Raw genomic sequence first — 24,884 nt, 5'->3', positions numbered from 1 at the left:
GAAGAGAGAGAAAAAACTGAATGATATTAGAAAAACAATACAAGAAAAAAGAAGTCCAACAGAGATCACAAGAAAAAAATCAAACAGATATTTCGTAGCTAAAGCATTACTACTGAAGATTTCAACAGGAAGCTTCAAGAGCCACCTTAACCGAGCAGAACAAAGAATTTTGATCGAGAAGACAGATCAAATGAAATATAAAGAGCAAAAAGGAAAAAGAATGAAAAGAGAGGAATACAGTCTACAAGACTTATGCGAAACCATTAAGACAAACAATCCACACAGCATTAGAGTCCCAGGAGAAAAAAAGAGAGAAAGAGACAGAAAGCTCTTTAAAGAAATAATGGTTAAACATATCCCAAACCTAGAGAGAGATTTGGAAATTCAGATTCATGAAGGAAGAGATCACCACAAAATCTCAATTCAAAATGATCTTCTGCAAAGAAGAGCAACGGTAGAGGTATCACAATTCCAGATTTCAAGATATACTACAAAGCTGTAGTCATCAAAATAGTACGATACTGGGGTGCCTGGGTGGCTCAGTTGGTTACGTGTCTGACTTTGACTCAGGTCATGATCTCGTGGTTTGTGGGTTCAAGCCCCATGTTGGACTCTGCTGACAGCTCAGAGCTTGGAGCCTGCTTCACATTCTGTGTCTCCTTCTCTCTCTGCTCCTCACCTACTCGCACTCTGTCTCTCTCAAAAATAAACATTAAAAAATTTTTTTAATTAAATAAATAAATAAAAACCTAAATGTGAGACAGGAAACCATAAAATTCCAAGAAAAAAATAGGCAATAATTTCCATGACATCGGTTATACAAACAGTACAAAAGCAAAATAAACTATTGGGACTACACCAAAATGAAAAACCAATGAAGGAAACAAATTAACAAAATGAAAAAGCAACCTACTGAACAGGAGAAGAAATTTGCAAATGATATATTCAATAAGGGCTTAATATCCAAAATATATAAAGAACTACGACTCAACACGCAAAAAAACCTGGAATAATCCAATTAAAAATGGGCAGAGGACCTGAACATTTTTTAAAGAAGACATACAGATGGCCAAGACACATGAAAAGATGCTCAATATCATTAATCAGGGAAATGCAAATCAAAACCACAATCACCTCATACCTGTCAGAATGGCTAGAATCAAAAAGACAAGAAACAACATGTGGAGAAAAGGAACCTTCATGCACCACTGGTGCAAACGCAAATTGGTGCAGCTACTGTGGAAAACAGTATGGAGGCTCCTCAAAAAAATTAAAATTAGAAATACCATATGATCCAGTAATTCCACCACTGGGAAAACAAGAACACTAATTCAAAAAGATACAAGTAGGCACCCCTTATGTTTATTGTAGCATTATTTACAGTAGGTAAGAAATGGAAGCAACCCAAGTATCTTCCCATAGATAAATGGATAAAGATGTGGAGTGTGTGTGTGTGTGTGTGTATACACCCATGCAGATTATACATATATATGTATATATATGTGTGTGTATATATATGTATATATGTATATATATATGTGTGTGTGTATATGCATATATATGTATATATGTGTGTGTATATGCATATATAGGTATATATATATGTACATACACACACACACACACACACACACACCCCTATATATATATATATATATACACACACATATATATATACACACATATATACACATATATATATACACACATACACACACACATATATATATATATATACACATACACACATAATGGAATATTCCACAGCCATAAAAAAGAATGAGAGCTTACTATTTGTAACATGGATAGTCCTAGAGGGAATAATGTTAAGTGAAATAAGTCAAACAGAGAAAGGCAAATGCCATATGATTTCATTCACATGTGGAATTTAAGAAAACAATCAAACAAAGAGACAAACAAAAAACCAGACTCTTAAATACAGAGAATAAACTAGTGGTAGCTGGGGGGGCATGGGTGAAATAGATAAAGGGGATTAAAAAGTATGAACTTCCACTTACAAAAAACAAATAAGTCACAGAGATGAAAAGTACAGCTGAAGAAACACAGTCACTAATATTGTAACAACGTGGTTTGAGGACAGACGGGGCCTACCCTTGTGGCGGTGAGCACTGGGTGATATGCAGAATGATTGCATCATTATGTGGTATACCTGAAAATAAAATAACTCTGTATGTTAATACTTTAATCAGTAAAATAAATTATCTTCTCCAAGACATATTATAGTAAAAGTGTCTAAATCAAAGACAAAGAGAGGATTTTAAAAGCAGCAAGAGAAAAAAATCTCTCTCACACACAAATCCATAAGCAGATTTGGCAGTAGAAGGACTCTTGCAGGCCAGGAGAGAATGGGGTGATGCATTCATATTCAAAGTGCTGAAAGAAAGAAACAACCAACCAACAATATGTTATCCAAAAAATTATCATTCAGAAATGAAGATGAGGGGCTCCTGAGTAGCTCAGTCATTTGAGCATTTGACTCTTGATTTCGGCTCAGGTCATGATCCCAGGGTCATGGGATTAAGCCCTGCAGCAGGATCCACACTCAGCTTGGGATTCTCTCTCTCTCTCTCTCTCTCTCTCTCTCTCTCTTTCTCTCTCTCCTCCTCCCCCTCTCTGCCCCCTCCTCCACTCACACACTCTCCCTCTAAAATAAATTTTTTTTAAGTTTAAAAATGAAGGTGAGAGAAAGACTTTTCCTAACAAATCTAAGTTGAGGATGTTCATCACTAGACTTGCTTTACAATAAATGCTGAAAGGAATTCTTCAAGCTGAAATGAAAAATTGCTAGTTAGTAACATGAAAGCATTCAATACACTGGTAAACATATAGCTATATTCACTTAGTTCTAGCATAAAGGTTAAACACAAAAGCACTAAAAACAGCTATAGCTAGAATAATTTAATAGATATACAATATAGAAAGAGGTAAATAGTGACATCAAAAACATAAAAGGGGGAATAAAACGGTAGAGTTTTTGTACGCAATCAAAGTTACATTGTTATCAGCATAAAAGACTGTTTTATATATGTGTATGTACACACATACATGCATATATATGGTGTTTCATAGAAGCTTCCAGGCAACCACAAAATAAAAACCTACAGTAGAGTTAAAACTTAAAGAGAGGGAAAATCAAAGCATACCACTACCGAAAATCATCAATTCACAAAAGAAGGCAGCAAGAGAGAAAGAAAGGAACAAGGGAACTACAAACCAGAAAACAATTTTACAAATGGCATCAGTAAACCCTTACCTGTCAATTACTCTAAATGTAAATTTACAGATTGAATTCCTCAATGAGAAGACATAAAGTGACTGGATGGATAGAAAACCAAACTATATATAAAGCTTTAGAATTAAGCTTTAATTCACATAAGTGAAGAGTGAATGGATGGGATAAGATATTCCACACATGTAGAAACCAAAAGAGAATGGGCTGGCTATACATATACCACAAAATAGACTTTAAGCCAAAAAATGGTAACAAAAAAATAAAGTCATTAAATAACGTCAAGAAGATATAACAACCCCAAATATATATGCACCCAATGGCTAAGCACCTAAATATATTAAGCAAATACTAACAGGTTTGAAGGGAGAAATAGACATTACAGTAACAGCAAGAGACTTCTGTATCCCGCTTTCAACAATGGATAGATCATCCAGACAGAAAAATCAACAAGGAAACGTTGGACTGCAGCCATACTTTAGACTAAGGGACCTAACAGACATACACAGAACATTCCATCCAACAACAGCAGAATACACATTCTTCTCAAGTGCAAACATAACATTCTCCAGAATAAATCATGTCAGATTAAAAAAAAAATCTTGGGAAATTTAAGAAGACTGAAATGTTCTCCAACCATAATAGTATGAAACTAGAAATCTGTAATAGGAGAAGAGCTAGAAAATTCATTTATATATGAAAACTAATAGATTCCTGAACAACCAATATGTCAAAGCAATCAAGCAGGAAATCAAAAAATACCTTGAAACAAAAATAAAAACATAACATACCAAAACCTATGCTAGGCTACAGAAGTAATTCTGAAAGGTAAGTTTATAGCAATACAAGCTTACGTTAAGAAAAAAGAAATAGCTCAAATAAATAACATCACTACACCTCAGGAAATTAAAAAAAGAAAAATAAACTAAGCTCAGAGTTAGTGTAAGGAATGAAATAACAACAGTCAACATGAAAATAAATGAAACAGAGACCAGAAAAATTATAGAAAAGATCAACAAAACCAAGCTGGTGTTTTGAAAATACAAAATTGACAAGCCTTTAGCAAGACTGAGAGAAAAAGAAGACTCAAATAAGTACAATAAAAAATGAGAGAGGAGACCTTACAACTGGTACTACAGAAATACAAAGGATAGTAAGAGACTACTATGAACAATTATGCGCCAATAAATTAGATAACCTAGAAAAATGAAAACATTCCTAGAAACATACAGCCTACCAAGACAAAATAGTCAATAATAGAAAATATGAACAGACCAATAACAAGTAAGGATTTTTAATCAGAAATCCAAAACCTACCAACAAAGAAAAGTCTAGAATCAGACGATTTTACAGGAGAATCCTACCAAACATTTAAAAAAAAATTAATCCTTCCCATCTTCTCAAACTCCTTCCAAAAATTCAAGAGGTGAAAACACTCCCAAACTCATTTTATAAAAAAGAAACTAAAAAAACAATCCCATTCGCAACTGCATAAAAAACAACAAAACCGGAATAAATTCAACCGTGAGGGTGAAATTTCTATACACCAAACACTGCAACTTTGATGAAAGAAACCAAAAAAAAAAAAAAAGGAAAGATATCCTAGGTTCATGGATTGAAAGACTTAATATTATTTAAATGTCCACATTTTTTACAGCACTTCCAAAAATTAATTCAAAATAGGTTAAAGCTTTAAATGTAAGACCTGATATAGTAAACTCCTGTTAAGAAAGCATAGGCAGGAAGCTCCCTGAGGTTAGTCTTGGCAATGATTTTTTAGGTATGATACCAAAAGCACAAGCAACAAAAGCAAAAATCAATGAGTGAAACTGTATCAAACTAAATAGCTTTTGCACAAGAGAAACATTTTTTAAAAAATGAAGACAACCTATAGAATGGGGGAAAATATTCATAAACCATACATTCGAGAAGGAGTTAGTTCTCAAAATATATAAAGAACTCCTACAACTCAGTAACAAAAAAACAATCTAATTAAAAATGGACAGAGGAACTAAATAGACATTTTTCCAAATAAGACAAACTGGCCAACAGCTCTTTTTTTTCTTTCTTTACAAGTGTTTTTTTTAGTCACAAGTAATTGACTGTCTCAATCTGACTCAAGACCATAAAGATAGCATTTCTACTTTACTCCATTCCAAGCCCTGGGGTGGGGCCCAGCCTGGCAGGAGTGATGCTTGGGGCTCATTCACAAGAAAGATCCTCAACATCAGTAAACATCCGGGAAATGCAAATCAAAACCACAATGAAATATCACCTCACACCTTTTAGAACGGCTGTCATCAAGATGACAAGAGTTAACAAATGTTGGCAAGGATGCGGAGAAAAGGGAACCTTTGTTTAAAATAAAACTACTTATGGGGCGCCTAGGTGGCTTAGTCGGTTAAGCGTCCGACTTTAGCTTAGGTCATGATCTCGCGGTTTGTGGGTTCGGGCCCCGCGTCGGGCTCTGTGCTGACTGCCAGCTCGGAGCCTGGAGCCTGTTTCAGTCTGTGACTCCCTCTCTCTCTGACCCTCCCCTGCTCACGCTGTCTCTGTCTCTCCTAGAATAAATTTAAAAAAATTTAAAAATAAATAAATAAATAAAATAAAACTACTTTTGGGGCGCCTGGGTGGCTTAGTCGGTTAAGCGTCCGACTTTCGCTTAGGTCATGATCTCGCGGTTCGTGGGTTCGAGCCCCGCGTCGGGCTCTGTGCTGACTGCCAGCTCGGAGCCTGGAGCCTGTTTCAGTCTGTGACTCCCTCTCTCTCTGACCCTCCCCTGTTCACGCTGTCTCTCTCTCTCTCCTAGAAATAAATAAAACAAAAACAAAAAAACTATTAAAAAAATAAAATAAAATAAAACTACTTTTAAAAATAAAACTACCATATGATCCAGCAATTCCACGTCTAGGTATACATCCAAAAGTAATGAAAATAGGATCCTGAAGAGATGTACACACTCCCAGGTTTAGTGCAGCATTATTCAGAAAGATCAAGACATGGAAACAACCTGTGTCCATTATGATAAAGAAAATGTGGTGTATATATGTATGTGTATATGTACAAATGCATACTTATACACACACATAAAAAATCTTATTCAGCCATGAGAAAGAAGTAAAAGCTGCCATTTGCAACAACATAGATGTAGCCTGAAGGACAATGCCAAATGAGAGGAGTCAGACAGAGAAAGACAAATACATGTTATCATTTATATGTGAAATTGAAAAAAGCCAAACTATAGAAACAAAGAGTAGACTGGTGGTCACCAAGGGCTAGGGGGCAGGACAGTTGGGGAGATCGGTTTTAGGGTACAAACTTGCCACTTGTAGATAAATAAGTCCTGAAGATCTAATGCACAGCATAGTGATGATAGACAAAACTGTGTTATACCCTTCAAAGGTGTAAGAGATGAGATCTTATTATTCTCACCAGAAAAAAGAAATGATGATTCTGTGATGTACTAGAAATGTTACCTAACACAATGGTGGTGATTATATTGCAAAATATAAATGTATCAAATCAACATGTTGTACATACCTAAACTAATATAATGTTATATATATATATATATCTCAATTATATCTCAATAAAAATTTATTTTTTAAAAAAGAACTCACATCATTTATCATGACACTTACACTTACCATTTTATTACACGTCCTGAGAGCCAGAATTAGAATAGCCAGTAAGCAGCAGCAGCAGCACCGTGTGCCAGGCCATCCTGAGCACTTTATAGTTTTATCACTCTCCAAAGGCAAAGGAAATAAAAGCAAAAATGAGGTATCGGGACCTCATCAAGATAAAAAGCTTCTGCATGACAAAGGAAACAATCAACAAAACTAAAAGTCAACTGGGGGAATGGGAGAAGACATTTGCAAATGGCATATTGGATAAAGGGTTAGTATTCAAAATCTATAAAGAACTTACCAAACTTGACACCTGAAAAACAAATAATCTGGAGACATAGGCAGAAGACATGAATAGACGCTTATCCAAAGAAGACATCCAAATGACCAACAGACACATGAAACAATGCTCAATGTCACTCATCATCAGGGAAATACAAATCAAAACCACAATGAGATACCATCTCACACGAGTCAGACTGGCTAAAATTAACAACTCAGGAAATAACAGATGCTGGTGAGGACATGGAGAAACGGGAACCCTCTTGTACTGTTGGTGGGAAAGCAAACGGGTGCAGCCGCTCTGGAAAGCAATGTGGAGATTCCACAAAAAATTAAAAATAGAATTACCCTATGATCCAGCAATAGCACTCCTAGGAATTTACTCAAAGGATACAGGAGTGCTGATGCATAGGGGCACGTGTACCCCAATGTTTATAGCACCACTTTCAACAATAGCCAAATTATGGAAAGAGCCCAAATCTCCATCAACTGAGGAATGGATAAAGAAGGTGTGGTTTATCTATACAATGGAATACTACTTGGCAATGAGAAAGAATAAAGTCCTGCCATTTGCAGCAACGTGGATGGAACTGGAGGGTCTCATGCTAAGTGAAATAAGTCAGTCAGAGAATATCATGTTTTCACTCATATGTGGAATTTGAGCAACTTAACAGAAGACCATGGGGGAAGGGAAGGGGAAAATATAATCATTTCAAACAGACAGGGAGGCAAACCTGTATTTCTCTTAAATACAGAAAACAAACTGAGGGTTGATGGGGGTGGGAAGATGGGGGAGAGGGGAAAATGGGTGATGGGCATTCAGGAGGGCACTTGTTGGGCTGAGCACTGGGTGTTGTATGTAAGTGATGAATCATAGGAATCTACCCCCAAAACCAACAACACACCGTATACAATGTATGTTAGCCAACTTGACAATAAAGTATTATTTTTAAAAAATAAACAATAAAAAATTATTTTAATTCAGTAAAAAAAATAAAAATAAAATAAAATTCTGTCACAATAACTCTATAAAGTAACAGCTATTATCTTCATATCACATAGGAAGAAACTAAGGCAAACAAATATTAAGTAACTTGTCCAAAGTTAAAAACCCAATGGGGCGCCTGGGTGGCTCAGTCAGTTAAGAATCCAACTTTGGCTCAGGTCATGACCTCAAGACTTGTGAGTTCAAGCCACGCGTCAGGCTCTGCGCTGACAGCTCAGAACCTGGAGCCTGCTTCACATTCTGTGTCTCCCCCTCTCTCTGCTCCTCCCCCTGCTTGTGCTCTGTCTCTCTCTCAAAAATAAACATTAAAAAAAAAAGAGGGGCGCCTGGGTGGCTCAATCCATTAAGCGTCTGACTTCAGCTCAGGTCATGATCACCGCTCATGATCACCGCTCATGGGTTCGAGCCCCGCATCAGGCTCTGTGCTGACAACTAGCTCAGAGCCTGGAGCCTGCTTCAGATTCTGTAGCTCCCTCTCTCTCTCTGACCCTCCCCTGCTCACATTCTCTCTCTCAGAAATAAATAAAACATTTAAAAAATTTGTTTAAATAAAATAAATTTTAAAAATTTTTTTAAAAAGGTGGCACAGCAAACTTTTGTACTATAGCAATTTCTTACCTCCCAAATCCACGCTCATAACCACGACTACACTTTACTACCCATTAATCATCTATTTTGATGGGAGGAGGGGAAGGGTCATTAACATTAATAAGTACATTCCCCATTCAAATATTTATAAAGTATTAAAGTCTGAAGGAAGTATTATTCTGTACTTCACTTTCTGCCTCCCTAAAAAGCTACTTTTCTATATTCCCAACAAAGGCATGTTTAGACTCCATAGATACATCCCTTGACAGTCTTCATGTACGTCTTTCTTTTCAAACAAACACCTTCCGTCACCAGATGTATGAGAAACATTTCCCACAGTTGCTAGAGTGGCTAGAGGGAGACTGCCCTCTAGTGGTCCCACGCTGATTTGGAGCCAGATAAAGCATTCCCAGAAAGTGCTTCAGTGACCTTCTTTCCTAATGCAAGTTCATTCAGCGGCAGAGCACATGCAGGAGAAAGGATATTACAAAACAAGTAATCCATGATGGGTCTTAATGCATTATTATGGGGGGGGGGGGGTTAATGCTTATTTAATTTGAGTGAGAGAGAAAGAGAGCAAGCCGGGGAGGGGCGGAGAGGGAGAGAATCTACACTGTCAGTGCAGAGCCCGATATGGAGCTCAATCTCACAAACCATGAGATCATGACCAAAGCCAAAATCAAGAGTTGAACACTTAACCGAGGGAGCCACCCAGGTGCCCCCTGCATTACTGTGTTTTAGCTGGGGAGATGATGAGACCAATAAGCAGAACATGAGGTCACTGTGGACAATGACTTTACTCCTAGCTCAGATGTGGCCAATTCAAGTATGCCAGGGCTTTAAAAAAAACAAAAACAAACAAACAAAAAAAACACTACCCCTGTACCTTGTTATCTTCCAAAAGGGGACTGAAAATGACAATTCTTGCAAAATCTGAAATAAATGCCGAAAACAATCACAGGCCGATATTTAAGTCCCCCAGGGTTAAGGACCCTGAAAGTAAAGACAACTCTCTTCACTTTTCCTTTCTTTCTCAAGAAAATGTGTGTGATTGATGGGGAGCTCTCGAGTAGGAGTTTTTTTTTCTTTTAAGTAGGCTTCACACCTAGCGCAGAGCCCAACACGGGGCTTGAACCCACAAAACCTTGAGATGCAACATGAGCTGAAATCAAGAGTTGGACGTTTACCCAACTGAGCCACCCAGGCGCCCCAAATAGAGTTCTATGGTCACAACCCGTATGTATTCCTTCATGCGCAGTAAAGAGGCAGTAACAGAAATGGTTGTATTTTTTTTTAAGCTATAAGATAACTAACACATAACCAAAGTACAATGTGATCTTAAGACAGTGATGGTCTTCAAAATTAGACAGTAAACTATCAAACGTATCCACATCTGTGCTTTATTTACAGTATCATTTTTCTTTTCCCAGCTCACAGGGCTCATGTACCAAAGTAAAATTTTTCTTCACCACTGCTTTTCTGATCCCTAACAGTGACAGACTCTGGAGCACAGAATAGAACAACCCTGAGAATGAATAAAAGGAAAATATCTAACTTACTGATTTCTAGTCCTTCTTCACTGAAATTGCTGTTAATTCAACAAGTATTTAATGAGCATCTACTGTAATAGAAAAGTATATGGGAATTATAGTCTGTAGATAAAAATGAAGACATGGTCTTTAATATTCAAAGAGCTTACGAACTAATATTCTAATATTGAGTGTAATTAATATCACAAACTAATATTCTTATCGAAGAATTTCAACAGCAACCTAAACAAAACAAGGGAGATCATTTCTCAGACTGAGAAAAGGTGACATTTCATGAAGTAGTATTTGTGCTGTTGCTTTACGAAATGGGAAGGATTTCAACAGGCAGGAAAGTATTCTAGGCAGGGGGAATTTTAGCAAGCCGTCAGTGCTCAGGGTGCTAATGGCATTTGAAGAATGACTAGTATCTTAGTTTCAGGAGCATATTTTAAGTGCAAGGGAAGACATGGATGAGGATGAGATGGCACTTCAGACTTTATTTAAGCAAAGGAAAATCATTAAGGACACCAAGTTGGGGAGGAAAGGGCATGAGCAGGGCTTGATTTAGAAGCATGATGCTGGTGGCAACAGGGAAGCTGAACTGGAGCCAGAGGAGGAGAAAGCTGGAGGCTGGCCAACCGCCTGGAAGGTCATCAGGATGGAGGAAGTGGAGTAAAGCGAGTTCAGGCCACCGCTGTGAATGTAGAGTCTAACGTGTGACTGAGGGGGCTGAGCTAAACAAAGGATTGTCCATAATCTTCAACAAACAAAACCCGAGGTTTATGATGCACTCCTATCTGGGCCTTACCCCCTCAGTGATGATGGGAGAGGCCATGGGTGGGAAAGCCACGTAGGCCCGACTCCAGGAGAATCTCTACAGGGAGTTGTGTGTTACTTTATTTAAAAAAAGCAAGCACACGTATCCTTCTGATTGGCCTTCTGTGGGAATCACTGAATGAGAACAAGATCCTTCCGGCTTCCAAAGTCTAGAACTCTGTCTTTAGTCCCATCGCTTATAGACTCCCCTCACTGCTGCTGATTATAGTTGCGGGATGTGAGTGGTGGCCTAGCTCATGAAGATAGTCTGAAGCAAATGAAATGAACTGTACCAGCAAATAATTAATATATACAATATATACGATCTTTATAAGGAGGGAAGTGCTCTGTGGGTTTAGAACCATGAGTACCGAAGTCTAGCCTGAACTGCTGAATAAAACCCTACTTCTGGAAAAAGAGTAATAGATATAAAATGTCCGTTTATTACCTACTGGGCCGTTTATACTGGGTCACTTAAACTTAAGAGGCACTGAAATAGGCAAATTAAAGAAAAAGCAGACACTACCTTTTTCCATATTTTTAATTACCATTATTGCACCAATACAGCATACGCTTTATATACATATATCTTAAATTTCATTTTCAACTTTTCGGCAATTCAAATACATAATATATTATCATCTTGAGAATACAAAGAACACAACATGGAGGAAGATTGAGAAAATAGTTTCCCAGTAGTTAGTCACTAGTGATTCTAGACTTTCCATTTAGTGTTTTCTATTGGAATTGTAAAATGCCTTGCCCCGGCTCTGCGACAACAGAGCTGCCTGGAACAGGAGGCAATGAGAAAAAATGGACCCAAAGTGACAAAGAGTCAAGAAGAAAATCCAGGAGAGAGACTACATTGTAAAACTAAACAGAAGGCTCCCTTCAGCCAGAGTGTGCACACCCAAAGAAGTGCTAAGGGAAGAAACGGTATCTTCCCATCTCACCCTCAAAATTGTCCACAACAAACAAAACTGATAGTGCCCATTCCTCTAAGAAAGGGAACTCTCTTCACAGCACTGTAAAAGGAATGGTGGGGGAGGCAGGGAAAGTGGGGGTAGAGCAACTTGCTTTCGGGACACCCGATGTGATGGCGTGGGAAAGCCGTCCCTCGGGCAGACGCTGTCACAGCCAGCGCTGCGGACTCTCCAGCTTCCTTCATTAGTGACGATGTGTGTAATAGCAGCTTCCTGGGAGAGGGCTAGATGCGTTGGAAAATACATGTTTATGGAAAGGGGCCAGATACCCAGGCAGCAAGGCAATGTGGGCACTGAAAAAGAGTCACGTGCTTTTCAATGCATCTGCTCTACAGATCAGGTTAAAAACTCTAGACCCTTCAACTCCAGGTCAAATAAGGGGGCAAATACAAAGTAATGCCGCGCTTCAAATGCAGCAACTAGGTGGAGCTGCAAGAAAGTCAATGCTCCTCTGCAATGGAACTTGGAAAACACAGCCCTTGAACCTCCTTCTTCCAAGAGACACCCACTGACCAAAGATGCCGCACTACTCAACAGTTCCTCAAAGAGACACCCGCTGACCAAAGATGCCGCACTACTCAACAGGTAAAAAAACAGTGCAGGAGCCACCGACAAAACCCTCTGAGCACAGGAAGAAACATGTAAACACATGAGAGGGCAATGGAGCTGCACCCAGTGCGGGATGCTCACCGGACAGGAGAAGCCTGAGGGAGGGCCTGGCACAGGGACCCAGGACGTAATCCCTATCACAACTCGGGATCTGTAAACACTGAGGGCAGTCAGTCCATTCGGAGGGTCGTGGGTTAGTGGGAAAGGAAATCCCAAGGTTTCTGTCTCCCCTGAAACTGCCAAATAGGGCTTCACCAAGAGGCACACAGGGTCATGAGATGATTCCGAAGTAAGTTAAAGAACTGAAAAGAACGATTTTACAGATGTTAGAATTCACTTCTCTCTCAAAGAGATCTGGCCTTTGGGGCCCTGCATAGTCGGCCACAAGTATGGTTAAGACCCACTATTCCCCTGCCTCAACCGCAAACAGGAGATAAGAGATACTTTCCTGGCTGTACAGCAAGTACCAACACAGGGGAGGGACGTAATCCAGCTTGAGTGCAATGGAGGAGCTGCAGAAAAGATTGTCCAGTCAGTTTGGTTCTGGGAAGAGAAGGGGCTCCTAACTTCCCTCACAGATTGGTGCCCTCAAGGTGATTTTTTGTTTCTTCAAGTCTGTCCTTGATGCTATTCAGAACTGGACCCAGTTGGATGGCTGTGGTGCCTGTTTTGGAACAGAGCTGCAAGACAGGAGACCAGAGAGAGAGCCAAAGGAATTAGGATAGCCACTCCATTCTTCACTTAACAGTTTCCAAGAAAACACTGCCCAGAATTTCCGAAACTACACCTCACACCTTCTACTTATCAAGGCTTGAAATATTCCAGTCAAACTTCATCCTACAGCTTTATTATCCCACCGTCCCCCAGCACTTACTCTACTTCCTTACCTAGACTCCCTGTCTCAGACTCTATGATCTGGAAATGCCCTGCCTTCCCCCATCGAGAGTCCATCTGACTATAACATTCACTGTACCCTGATCGAGCGTGTGCTGCCTTCACTCTGCTCGTACCTAGAAGCAGGGCTGAAGTCTCCCCACAAGTCACTGCCTGCAGACACTGGAGCCAGGGCTGGTGCCGGGACAGGCGCAGGAGCATCCAAATCTAACAGGATATCTGAATACACAGCAAAGGGAAGAAAAAAGAAAAGGGGAAGCAGAATAAAAATGTGAGTAATAAAAAATTACACCTAAATCTATACACAAATGTTCACTGCGGCTTTATTTGTAAGAGCCAAAAGCTGGATGTGACCCAGAGGCTTCTCCACAGGTGACGGTTAAACATGCTGTGGCACATCCATACCACGGAACACTACCCAGCAATAAAGAGAAACAAACTACTGATATTCACAACTTGGATGGATCTCAAGGGAACTATGCGGAGGTGGAAAAAGCCAATCCCCAAAGGCTATATACTATATGTTTCCATTTATATGACATTCATGACGTGACAAAATTCTAAAGATGGAGAACAGATTAGTGATCGCCAAGGGTTAGAGGGGGCATGGGGCAGGCCTCAGGAGGAGTGAGGGTATAGAAGATGACATGAGGGATCCTTGCACTGCTGGAGCTGTTCTGTATCCTGACCGTGGTAAGGGACTCAGGAACTTAACTCGATCAGAGTGCAGAGAACTAAAACCACGTATACACACAAATGAGAACAAGTGGATCTGGTGAAATCTACATAAGATCAGCAGACAGTATCAATGTCAATTTCCTGATCAATTTCCTATTTGCTATTCCACTTTGGTTTTGCAAACTGTTACCATTTAGGGAAAAATGGGTAAAGAGTACAGAGGACTTCTTTGTGCTTATTTTTCACAACTGCATGTGAATCCACAATCATCTTAAAATAAAAGGCTTCAATCAAACAAATTAAAAATAAATCTTAGACATTATCCCCCAGTGCCTTCTGGAGACACTTATGAAAAGTAGGTTACAACCATTTTTATCTCAAAATTCCAGAAAGAAAAAGTTTTACTCTTCGCAGTCAATTATATGAATGATCTCAGGAAAATTCTTTTCCATGTTCCAATGTTCTCATTCTTTTATTTTTTTTTTAAAGTTTATTTTTTGACAGAGAGCACACATATATACACGTGCGAGAGAGAGGACGGGGCAGACAGAGAAGGCCACAGAGGATCCAAGGAGGACTCCACTGACCGCAGAGAGCCCAGCCCGATGAGGGGCTCGAATACACGGACTGTGCGATCACAACCTGAGCCGATGTCAAACCTAGGCACCCCTCATGTTCTCATTCTTGAAATGAAAAGAACTGTTATCTATTCTTTCTCCCATTAGACGGTAGAGTGAAAATGTATTCACGAACCCAGATGCTGTCTGTCTCCCAGCTGTCCTAGCGAAGATCAGGAAAAATGAAAACGTCACATATACTGAGTGGCTGCTCTGCTCCAGGGACTGTGCTAGGTGGTGTCAAGTCATCTCACCCGCGGCATGGTTTTAAGTCTCCATTATGCAGATAAGGATATTGAGGCAGAAAATGTAAATAATATTATCAAGTACATTCGGATATAAGATAGCAGAGCTCTCCCCCAAATCTGGGTCCATCTGACTCTCAGGCCTAGTATCTAACCACTTATTTTATTTTTTGGGGGGCGAGTGGGAAAGAGAGGGAGAGAAAGAAACTCAAACAGGTTCCACACCCATCTTGGAGCCTGATCTCACCGCTGTGAGATCAAGACCTGAGCTGAAATCAACAGGCAGATGCCTAATCAATGGAGCCACCCAGGCGCCCCAAAATTCACTCACTTTCTGAGAAAGAACTTACCAAATACCATGACTCTCGGTTCACTAGAAAAGCTTTAATTCCTTGCTAGCGGTTGTCAGAATCCCCTTGTCAGTACCAAGCGCCATTTAATAGCAAAAACATCAATACCCGCCTTGGCAAACAGGTGCGACCCAACTGAAACTTACGATACGATGATTCCTCTGTGTGTAAGTGGTGAATCACTAAATCCTGCCCCTGAAATCATTACACTATACGCTAAACTTGGATTTAAATAAAATTTAAAACTTAAAAAAAAAAAAAAGATATGATATCTTAAGATAACTTGAGAAACAGATATTTCTCAAGTTAAGAGTCATAGAGATGGGGCACCTGGCTGGCTCAGGGGGAGGGATATGCAACTCTGGTTCTCGGGGTCCTAGTTCACAGTAACAGAGATTTACCTGCATCACTGCTTCCATGGTGAGATTTTGGAATGGGTGGTGGAGTGACATGATTGCTGATGGCAACTGAGGAGGATGGTGGTGGGACAGTGACTTTGCCTCCGGGTGGGGGTGGGAGCAAGCTCAGTCCCCCAGCCCCTGCAGTCTTGGGCTTGGAAGCACCCGCTTTCTTAGTTGTAATGTTCTACAAAAAAGAAAACAGAGAAAAGAGAGAAGGAAAACGTCACCAGCTTATTAGGGAAATACACGGAGCGGGAGGAAAGAAACCATACTCACCCCAATACTCAACTTGATGGTCTGTCCTTCTTTGAAGCCCAGATCCAACTTGGGACGGGTGTCCATCTCCTGAGACTCTTTGGAAATCTCGGATTCCTGCTTTACCCACCTTCAGTAAAAGAGTAAATCATCTTAATGTGGGACTATCCAAAAGCAGAGCTGACACACAAACTTGAGTGTAACTAACTTATGTGAAACAGGATTCCAGAAAGCAGAGGGCAGGAAGATGAAAAGCGAGGAAGGAAAGGAAGAAAAGCCAGAACAGGGCAACAGGGTTCGATATCACCGAGGAGCCATATGGAACGTATATTTAAGTTGTCCCTCCACAGGAGTGCATTTAGCCGCCAATTTCCACCCCCCCGTGGGTGAGGGCCACCCCTGAGCGGGTGTTCATTCCTCAGTCCTTCCAGGCTGCATCCCTGTGCCAAGCGAGTGGACTGCCACAATTTCAGAGTGCTGAGGCAGAAAAGCAGAGTTATGTCTGCCCTTGAAGTAGGAAGTTGACAGTGCGTGGTGCCGTCCACCACAGCTGTGGCAGAACTGAAGAAAGGTCATGGCAAAGGACATAAAACACATCAGCTACACAAAGTAACACAACTGACACTTAACCCCTCCTATCTCACGTATAGTCCTGCTGTTACCGTATGCCTCCCTCGGCCACTTAAGAGCAAATGTCAATTCTTCCAGAGGCATAAGAAAAGCATCATCTCAAAACACCGTACAAAGGACCAAAAACATATTCTGGGCTCTAAGGAGAGGACAGAACAGACACAAAGATGATGTAAGGAAACAGTGAACTGGAAGATTCAAGTTCGTAACAAACTAGTTTATCAAATAGAGAAACCAGGAGGTAAAAGAGATGGTATCCATTCAATTGAGAAGGAGCATTTCCAAAACCTTTTAACTTGGTAACGAAGAACAGAATCACTCACTTGAAATGATCTTGCAAGGAGACATTGAAGTCGAAGGCATCACCCCGATCGGTGAAGCCAATGCCAATGAAAGCACTTCGTCCTGTGAAAAAGACAGAATACTCAGAATAGGAAGTGTCCCTTAGGGAAAATTTCACCCAATGAAAATCAACAGTTACCTTAACTACACAAAGTCCGTGAATGTGAAGCATTTCTCACAGCCCAGGGGTCCACACACCACATATACCCCAAGGGCCAAATGCTGGCATAGCTTGTTTTTGTAAATAATATCTTACTGGAACACAGCTATACCGATTTGCTGACATATTACCTATGGCTGCTTTCATGCTACATGAGAGAACGTTTGGCCTGCAAAATTGAAAATATTCACCATCTGTGTTTTACCAGAAAAACTTTGCCGGGAAAAAAAAAAAAAAATTAAAACAGAAAAACTTTGCCGACCTCTGATATAGACTATGGAGAAGAGATAGGAAATGATTCCCCTAGACACAGATGATTTAAGATAGTCCCACCAAAACCCACCACAAACAATGATGAATGGGCAATACATATTAATTCTTTGGTTGGACAGACATTTGACTTATTTACGTCTACGTATTAATGATCATAATTCGAACTTGTGCTCTCACCTACTACAAACAACATGTTAATCCTTGTCCTTTAGCAACTATAGTTAGTTGTGGAGAAAGGGGAGGAAAACTGTGGTAAACTGAAATAAGATAAATGCAGCTGGGACACACTTTTATTGAAATGCATTACCTATTTTCCCTAATCTCACCCACTCAAAATCCCAGATCCCTTACCAGTTCCATCCTGGATCCGGATGACAAAGTAGCGGCTGGAATCTGTCACCGTCTCCACAGCAATACCAGGGTACTGTTCTACTGGTGCCTGAGCAAAGAGCTCCCCTAACAGGTAAGAAAAGGACTTCCTTGAGCTAAAGAAGCAAAACTCTGAAACTTTTACAAGTATGTCCATTCCAGTCCCCAACTTAAATGTATTTCTAAAAGTGCACCAAAAACGGGGCACCTGGGTGGCTCAGTCGGTTAAGCATCTGACTTGTGATTTCGGTTCAAGCCACACGTCGGGCTCTGCGCTGGTAAATGGGACTCTGCTTGGGATTCTCTCTCTCTCTCTGCCCCTCCCCCTGCTCTCTCTCTCTCAAAATAAATAAATACACATTTAATAAAAAGAAGAAAAGAGGGGTGCCTGGGTGGCTCAGTCGGTTAAGAGTCTGACTTTGGCTCAGGTCATGATCTCATAGTTCGTGGGTTCGAGCCCTGCGTCAGACTCTGTGCTGACAGCTCAGAGCCCAAGCCTGCTTCAGATTCTGTGTCTCCCTCTATCTCTGTCCCTGCCCTGCTCATGCTATCTCTCTCTCTCCCCCAGAAATAAATAAAACCATTAAAAAAAGAAGAAGAAAAGAAAAAGAACAAAAAAGCACACAAAACTAATACCCTTAATATGTTAGAGGGTCACCAGCACAGATTACCTGAAACTTTATCCTCAAGTTTGATATAAGCGATCTTCCCTTTTGAAGTGATTCGGAGGCGTCCAGTCCAATCAGGCTGGTCTAATTTCCAGTCAGATGCCCTAGGATAGGAAAATAGGAAGCCTCAGGTCTATGTCTTTGATTACTAAAAACCTACACAGAACCATTTGCCATATTTCTATTTCCCTATTGCTTATTCTATCCATTAAATAATTAACAAGAATAACACATGATCCTCACTGCATAGATGCTTCATATTATATATAATCCAAAGCAAACAAAAGAGTGTTACTACTTAAGGATTCTGGAGTCCATAAGCATCAATAAAAGCATGTAAAAGTACAAATACAAGCAATGAAAACTAATTCTCATAAAGGTATTACATTGTATACTGCAGATAATATTTTATATAATAGTGTTTTACCGATCAAGTAACAACAAAGTCTACTAAATGAACTATACTGGGTAACAGAAGGCTTCCCAAATCCCTACATGTTTTTAAGCCATTAGAAGCAGTATAAGCAATTGTGAACACAATCTTTCACTGAAGTCAACCAATACTTACAGAGTGCATATTAAGTCACAGGCACTGTTCTAGGTGAATGCACAGTGAATGAACAAAACAAAGATTCCTACCCTCATGAGGTTTACATTCTAACAGAAAACAGACAATAGAAAATAAACATAATAAATAAAATAACTAGCATCTCAGAGAATGATGAGTGCTAAAGTAAAAAGAAAATGAAGAAGCAGAAAAGGGAAATTGGGAGGGTAGTGGGAGAGTAAAGAGGCTGCAGCATTCAAGAGGGTAGTCAGGGGAGGCCTTATTAACAAGGTGAAATGTGGGGAAAATGCGAAGGAAGCAAGAGAGTTTCTCATGCAGATGGTGGGGGGCGGGGAGCGGATATTCCAGGACGGTAACAATTAGTGCAAAGGTGCTAAGGCGGGAGTGTATCTGGAATGAAGAGAAAGCCACTGAGGCTAGAAAAAGAGATGAGGTGGGGGTGAGGTAACAGAGGGCCAAACTTTACAGGCCTCGTAAGAACTCTGGCTTTCACTGAGTGAAAAAGGAGCCATTACCAGTTTTAAGCAGAGGTGATACGGGATCTTCCTTTGACTCTGAAAGGACAACTTTGGCTGCTGCACGTGGAAGCAGTGTAGGGATATAAATGCTGAAGCAGGGGATTAGCGGAGACACTCAGAAGACAGAGGAGCAGAAGTGGCCGGATTCTACATATATTTAAAGCCAAGAAACAGGATTTTCGAAAGGACTGATTGTGAGGTCGAAGTCAAGGATGACTGAAGTTTTTAGCCTGAACCAAGGAGCTGCCAGTAAGAATGACAGAAAGGCTACAGGCAGAGCCTGTCCAAGAAGAAAGATCAGGGGCTCAGTCTTGCATATGTCGAGCTGGAAATGTCAAACTGATTTTCAAGCGAAGATATAGAGAAGGCATTTGAATATGAGTCTGGAGGTCAGGAAAAACGTTTGGGCTAGAGATACGATGTCCATGGAAACATTACAAAACACTGAACACTTATAATCTGTGTGATAAATGAATTTGAATGAAATCTAAGACATTATTTAAATATGACCAATTTTAGGGGCGCCTGGGTGGCTTAGTCGGTTGAGCGTCCGACTTTCGCTCAGGTCATGATCTCGCGGTTCGTGGGTTCGGGCCCCGCGTCGGGCTCTGTGCTGACTGCCAGCTCAGAGCCTGGAGCCTGTTTCAGTCTGTGACTCCCTCTCTCTCTGACCCTTCCCTGCTCACGCTGTCTCTCTCTCTCCTAGAAATAAATAAAAATATTAAAAATAAATAAATAAATAAATAAATATGACCAATTTTACAAACTTGTGATTTTGTTTTTGTCAGCGTGTGGAAAAGAAAGGGCAAGGTAAAAGTTATTAAATAACTCATCCTGGGCACCTAGCTGGCTCAATCAATAGAGCATGCGACTTTTGATCTTGACGTTGTGAGTTCAAGCCCCATGTTGGGTACAGAGATTATATAAAAATAAAATCCCGGGATACCTTGGTGGCTCAGTCAGTTAAGCACCAGGCTCTAAATTTCAGCTGGGGTCATGATCTTGCAGTCATGAGACTTAACCCCACGTGGGGCTCCACCCTGAGAGTAGAGCCTGCTTGGGATTCTCTCTTTCTCTCTGCACCTACAACCATGCTCTCTCTCTTTCTGTCTCTCAAAAGCAAATAATAATAATTTTTAAAAAATAAAATCTTGGGGTGCCTGGGTGGCTCAGTTGGTTAAGCATCTGACTTTGGCTCAGATCATGATCTCACGGTTCATGGGTTCAAGCCCCACATTGGGCTCTGTGCTGACAGCTCAGAGCCTGGAACCTGCTTCGGATTCTATGTCTCCCTCTCTCTCTGACCCTCCCCTGCTCATGCTGTCTCTCTCAGAAATAAATAAAACATTAAAAAAGAATTTTTAAAATTTTTTTAAAAAATTAAATCTTTAAAAAGAAAAAAATCTCATCCCTTAGAAACCTGAAGACTAATACTTATAAGTTAGAAAGGTAACAATAAGTGCATCTAAACAAGAATAAATTTAACAAGATGGTAAGCAAAAGGTACAAATGAAAAATAATGAAAATCAGCACAGGTTTTGAACAGGATTTATAAATCCTTGCCATGCCCTACTCTCCCAATGCCCTGCCTCAAAGACCGTCAAGTACTTGAATCTGACCCAGACTATGATGCTTGAAAGGCCCCCGAATTTTAATCTTTTTAATGAGTCATTACTTATTCTACCATCACACCATGAGCTAAACACAGTGATTCATAAACATATTCAAACAATTCATTAACATATTGACTATATCAGGAACAAGCCTACTAGTGTTTCTTGGGGCAAGTTCCTTGACGTGCTTATGTTGCATGTCTAGCGGCCAATATTTAACAAATTCTCAGTAAGGGAATGGGTATGCCCAGCAGCAATTTCCCTCAGCCCGGAGCCCTAGTTCCTTTCCCACTCCCAAGACCTAGCCTGAGGAGCTCTCAATTTCGCTGGTCTTCTGAACTGACTTCACAAATTGTCATTTACCCTAGTAATAAACCCCTGTGGCAACCATCTGCAATAGGCAAGGGAAGCCTACCACCTCTGTCTAAGTGAAGAACAGTAACACAGTGAAGAATGCCTGACTTCGAAGGCCAGCATTCTTCTCATTATACTAAAGCAGACTACTGGGCTTACAATGATTTAGCTGAGGGGAAGGGCAGTGGTGAATACAAAAACAGGGCCATAGTTCAGGAAACCATTTTCTAACCATTTAGAACATTCTCATCGATCTAAATTGTCAGAGAAAGCCTGGGAAACAACAGCTTACACTACGTGAATCAAAGTCATTCATTCCCTCAATCTTACTAGTCACTCAAAGTATTCCTCCTGCTTCCTAAAAATCCCAGTGTTTCCTTTATAGGCAGCCTAAAGGCTGTGCTATAATGTGAAATGGGTTCTGTAAACAAGATTAGTCAGACAAAAAGACATAAAAGTAATATTTATCAAATACCCATTACATCCCAAGCATGAGACCCATTCTTATGAAAATTAAATGAAAGGATACTGCAAGGTAAGTAGTAGTATATCCATGTTTTACAAGTGAGAAAACTATGGGGCGCCTGGGGGGCTCAGTCAGTTAAGCGTCTGACTTCAGCTCAGGTCATTGATCTCACGGTTCGTGGGTTCGAGCCCCGCGTCGGGCTCTGTGCTGACATCTCAGAGCCTGGAGCCTGCTTCAGATTCTGTGTCTCCCTCTCTCTCTGAACCTCCCCTGCTCACGCAGTCTCTGTCTCTCTCTCTCAGAAATAAATAAAAAACATTAAAAAAAAATTTACAAATGAGAAAACTACAGTTCCAAAGAGTTGAATGCCTTGCCGAAAGTAACCCTGCAAATAAATGGGAATCTCGATGCAAACTTAGTTCAGCTCTGTCCATTCACTATACTGAGAGTGGCTAATGATACAATGCCTCTTGGAGGATAAGAAACGTCAATAACAAGCATGGAAAACACGGACCACAAGGAAAAGAGGAAAATTAAACTATTTTGATGGCTCAGTGCAGTTAACTGACATAAAGATAAAAGGCTGTGGATAAACTAGGAAACAAAGGTTGAGAATGCAGGTGGGTGAGAGAAGGAAGTCGCTGAAAAAGATTAAAGTAGAAGAAAAAGAAGAGACCCCCACTTTATGACTTATCATACCCTTTCGGAAGTCTTAACTACTGAACAGTTCAGTCAATGCTAATTTACGTGATTAAGTGTGATCTACTCGTTTCTCCCACGTTTCCCGAGTGCCCACTATGTGCGGGATGCTGTACTCGACCCTGGTACTATAAACTGAGAAAAGACCTCAAGTTGTTCATAGCTAGTCTGGAGAAACCGCAGCCCGAACAATCTGTAAGCACGCACAGAGCATACCTAAGCCAGAACGGCGGAGGGAGGGGGGCTTCCCAAAGAAGGTTACTTCCCAAAGAACGTTACTACCTGTAACTACCATCAAAAAGCATGGAGACTCCTATTCGTGGTCGATTTGGGATCTGAAAAACCCGAATGAGGACCACCTCCGCCAAAACGTTTACCCCACAGGGTCTGGTGCACAGGTCAGCAAGCAGGAACATAGTGATTCGTGATGAATGAAACCCCAGTAAGAAGGCAAAATAATGGCCACAGAAGGACAGCGGTCAAAGCGATGATAAACGCCAAGGGGAAAATCATGACGGTGATGCAGACGAGAGACAGCTAAGACCAGTATCTTATGTTTAATATACTGCTTTACTGTTTCCTCACTTTTTCACATTTCTTATATTATTTCGTGTAGCCCTCCAAACTTCTGTGAGGCACATAACTAGAGCATGTTTTATTACCAGGGTTGGTTCCCCCCCCCCCATTTTACAGATGAGAAAACTGAAGCTGGCAGAGATTAAGAGATTTGTCCCAAATCATACAGCTGTAAAACTGTCGGGGTCCGTACTCATACTTTCTAGCAGTGACCAGCTAACATGTTAACTCCTTCCACTACCTGATTCAGGACTTCCTACTGCCCCCTCACAACCTCACCGACACGGGATCACAAGGTGGTCGGTCAGCCCTACAGAGAAAACGCTGCATTAACTCCGGAGAGAAAGGCTACGGGAAAGAAGGAAAACAGAAAACACTATGTAATCATCAAGAAAAGTGTACTCGGGGAAAGAAAAAACAAAACAAAACCCAGAATAGACAACTATTGGAAAACCTAGAATCATAACCTCTGCCCACCAGCAAAGGAACTGAAGGGAAAACCAAATGGTGGATCAGAGTTGGTGGCAACACTTACAACAGCACAAAAGAGAAATCGTACCACCTGCAGAGTGGCCAACACGCTGAGTACCCATAAGTATTATGCTCGGGGGGCTGGAAATGTGTGTGAGGGGGGTCGGGAGGGGGCACGACCAGCGCGAGAAACTGAAGGACGCAGGAAAGAAGGAACCAAAGGTGACCGGCGACGGAGCAGGCACGACTGGCTGTGGATGATGGGAGCAGATGGGGAACCAGAGGGACCCAAGGGAGGCGGGGCGGGAAGATGCAGGTGGTAATTGTTTTCGAAGCGGCGGAACCCGGGGTGGCATTCCACGCGGGGCAACGAACAGGAAGACGCGGCGAAAACAACCCTGGTGGGGAGGCTTGCAAAGTGACCACTCAGAGGTGGCAGTGGCGGGGACTCGCGGCGCGCTACCGGAGGAAACTGTCACCCCCGACCCGGTGTGCGTGCACGGCAGCCTTGGGGTTAGTACCTGTAACCGCGGTTGGAGGCCCGGGGAGGAATCCGGTAGACGCTAACGTCGGGCTTCACACACAGGACGGACTCGTACTCCAACTCGGCCGCCATCTTGGCTCTGCACTCCGCGCCACCGGGGGCGGGGCGAAGGGACGGGGGCGGGGTAGGGGTGGGAAGTTGGGGAGTGCGCAACGTCCGCTTACGCCACTTCCGCGCGAGGTTAGTTTGGTACCTGAGATTAACTTCCGGAAGTGCGAGTTGGGGTAGCCATATTGAAACCTGGAAACTGTGAAGCTACGCAGTTCGCCATCTTGGGTCATGGCAAAACTTCCTTTCCACGGCGCGATTCACGTTATGGAAAGCGCCGTTCCTGAAAGGTGATTAGCGTAATCGCCATCTTTCTGCCGGCAGGTACCCGCAAGTGCTTGGGAAGGAGGAGGACTGTCTTGAAATCTGGAGAATTTTTTTTTCTGACAGGAATCTCTGCTTAACCGTAGTTTCCTGGCAGAAAAGGGGTATCTGCCCGTCGGTAATCTCAAA

The 24,884-nt window shown here is 41.3% G+C and overlaps 1 protein-coding gene across 1 annotated transcript; it reads right to left on the bottom strand.

Moving 5' to 3' along the window:
- Nucleotides 1–11,623: 11,623 nt before the first annotated feature.
- NECAP1 (NECAP endocytosis associated 1) lies at nucleotides 11,624–24,493 on the bottom strand. Its single transcript, XM_039220659.1, has 8 exons — nucleotides 24,361–24,493; nucleotides 18,578–18,678; nucleotides 17,889–17,993; nucleotides 17,086–17,167; nucleotides 16,154–16,262; nucleotides 15,878–16,061; nucleotides 13,703–13,805; nucleotides 11,624–13,372 (listed from the first exon to the last, which is right to left on the bottom strand). The coding sequence occupies exons 1-8, from the start codon at nucleotides 24,453–24,455 to the stop codon at nucleotides 13,324–13,326; spliced, it is 828 nt and encodes a 275-aa protein (XP_039076590.1). The 5' UTR covers nucleotides 24,456–24,493; the 3' UTR covers nucleotides 11,624–13,323.
- Between the last annotated feature and the right edge of the window lie 391 nt (nucleotides 24,494–24,884).

This window comes from Hyaena hyaena, unplaced genomic scaffold (genome assembly GCF_003009895.1).
Source record: "Hyaena hyaena isolate Hyena2069 unplaced genomic scaffold, ASM300989v1 scaffold_909, whole genome shotgun sequence".
In the NCBI taxonomy this organism is placed as follows: Eukaryota; Metazoa; Chordata; class Mammalia; order Carnivora; family Hyaenidae; genus Hyaena; species Hyaena hyaena.
The sequence above is the reverse complement of the archived record's forward strand: the minus strand, read 5'-3'. Positions and strand labels throughout refer to the sequence as shown.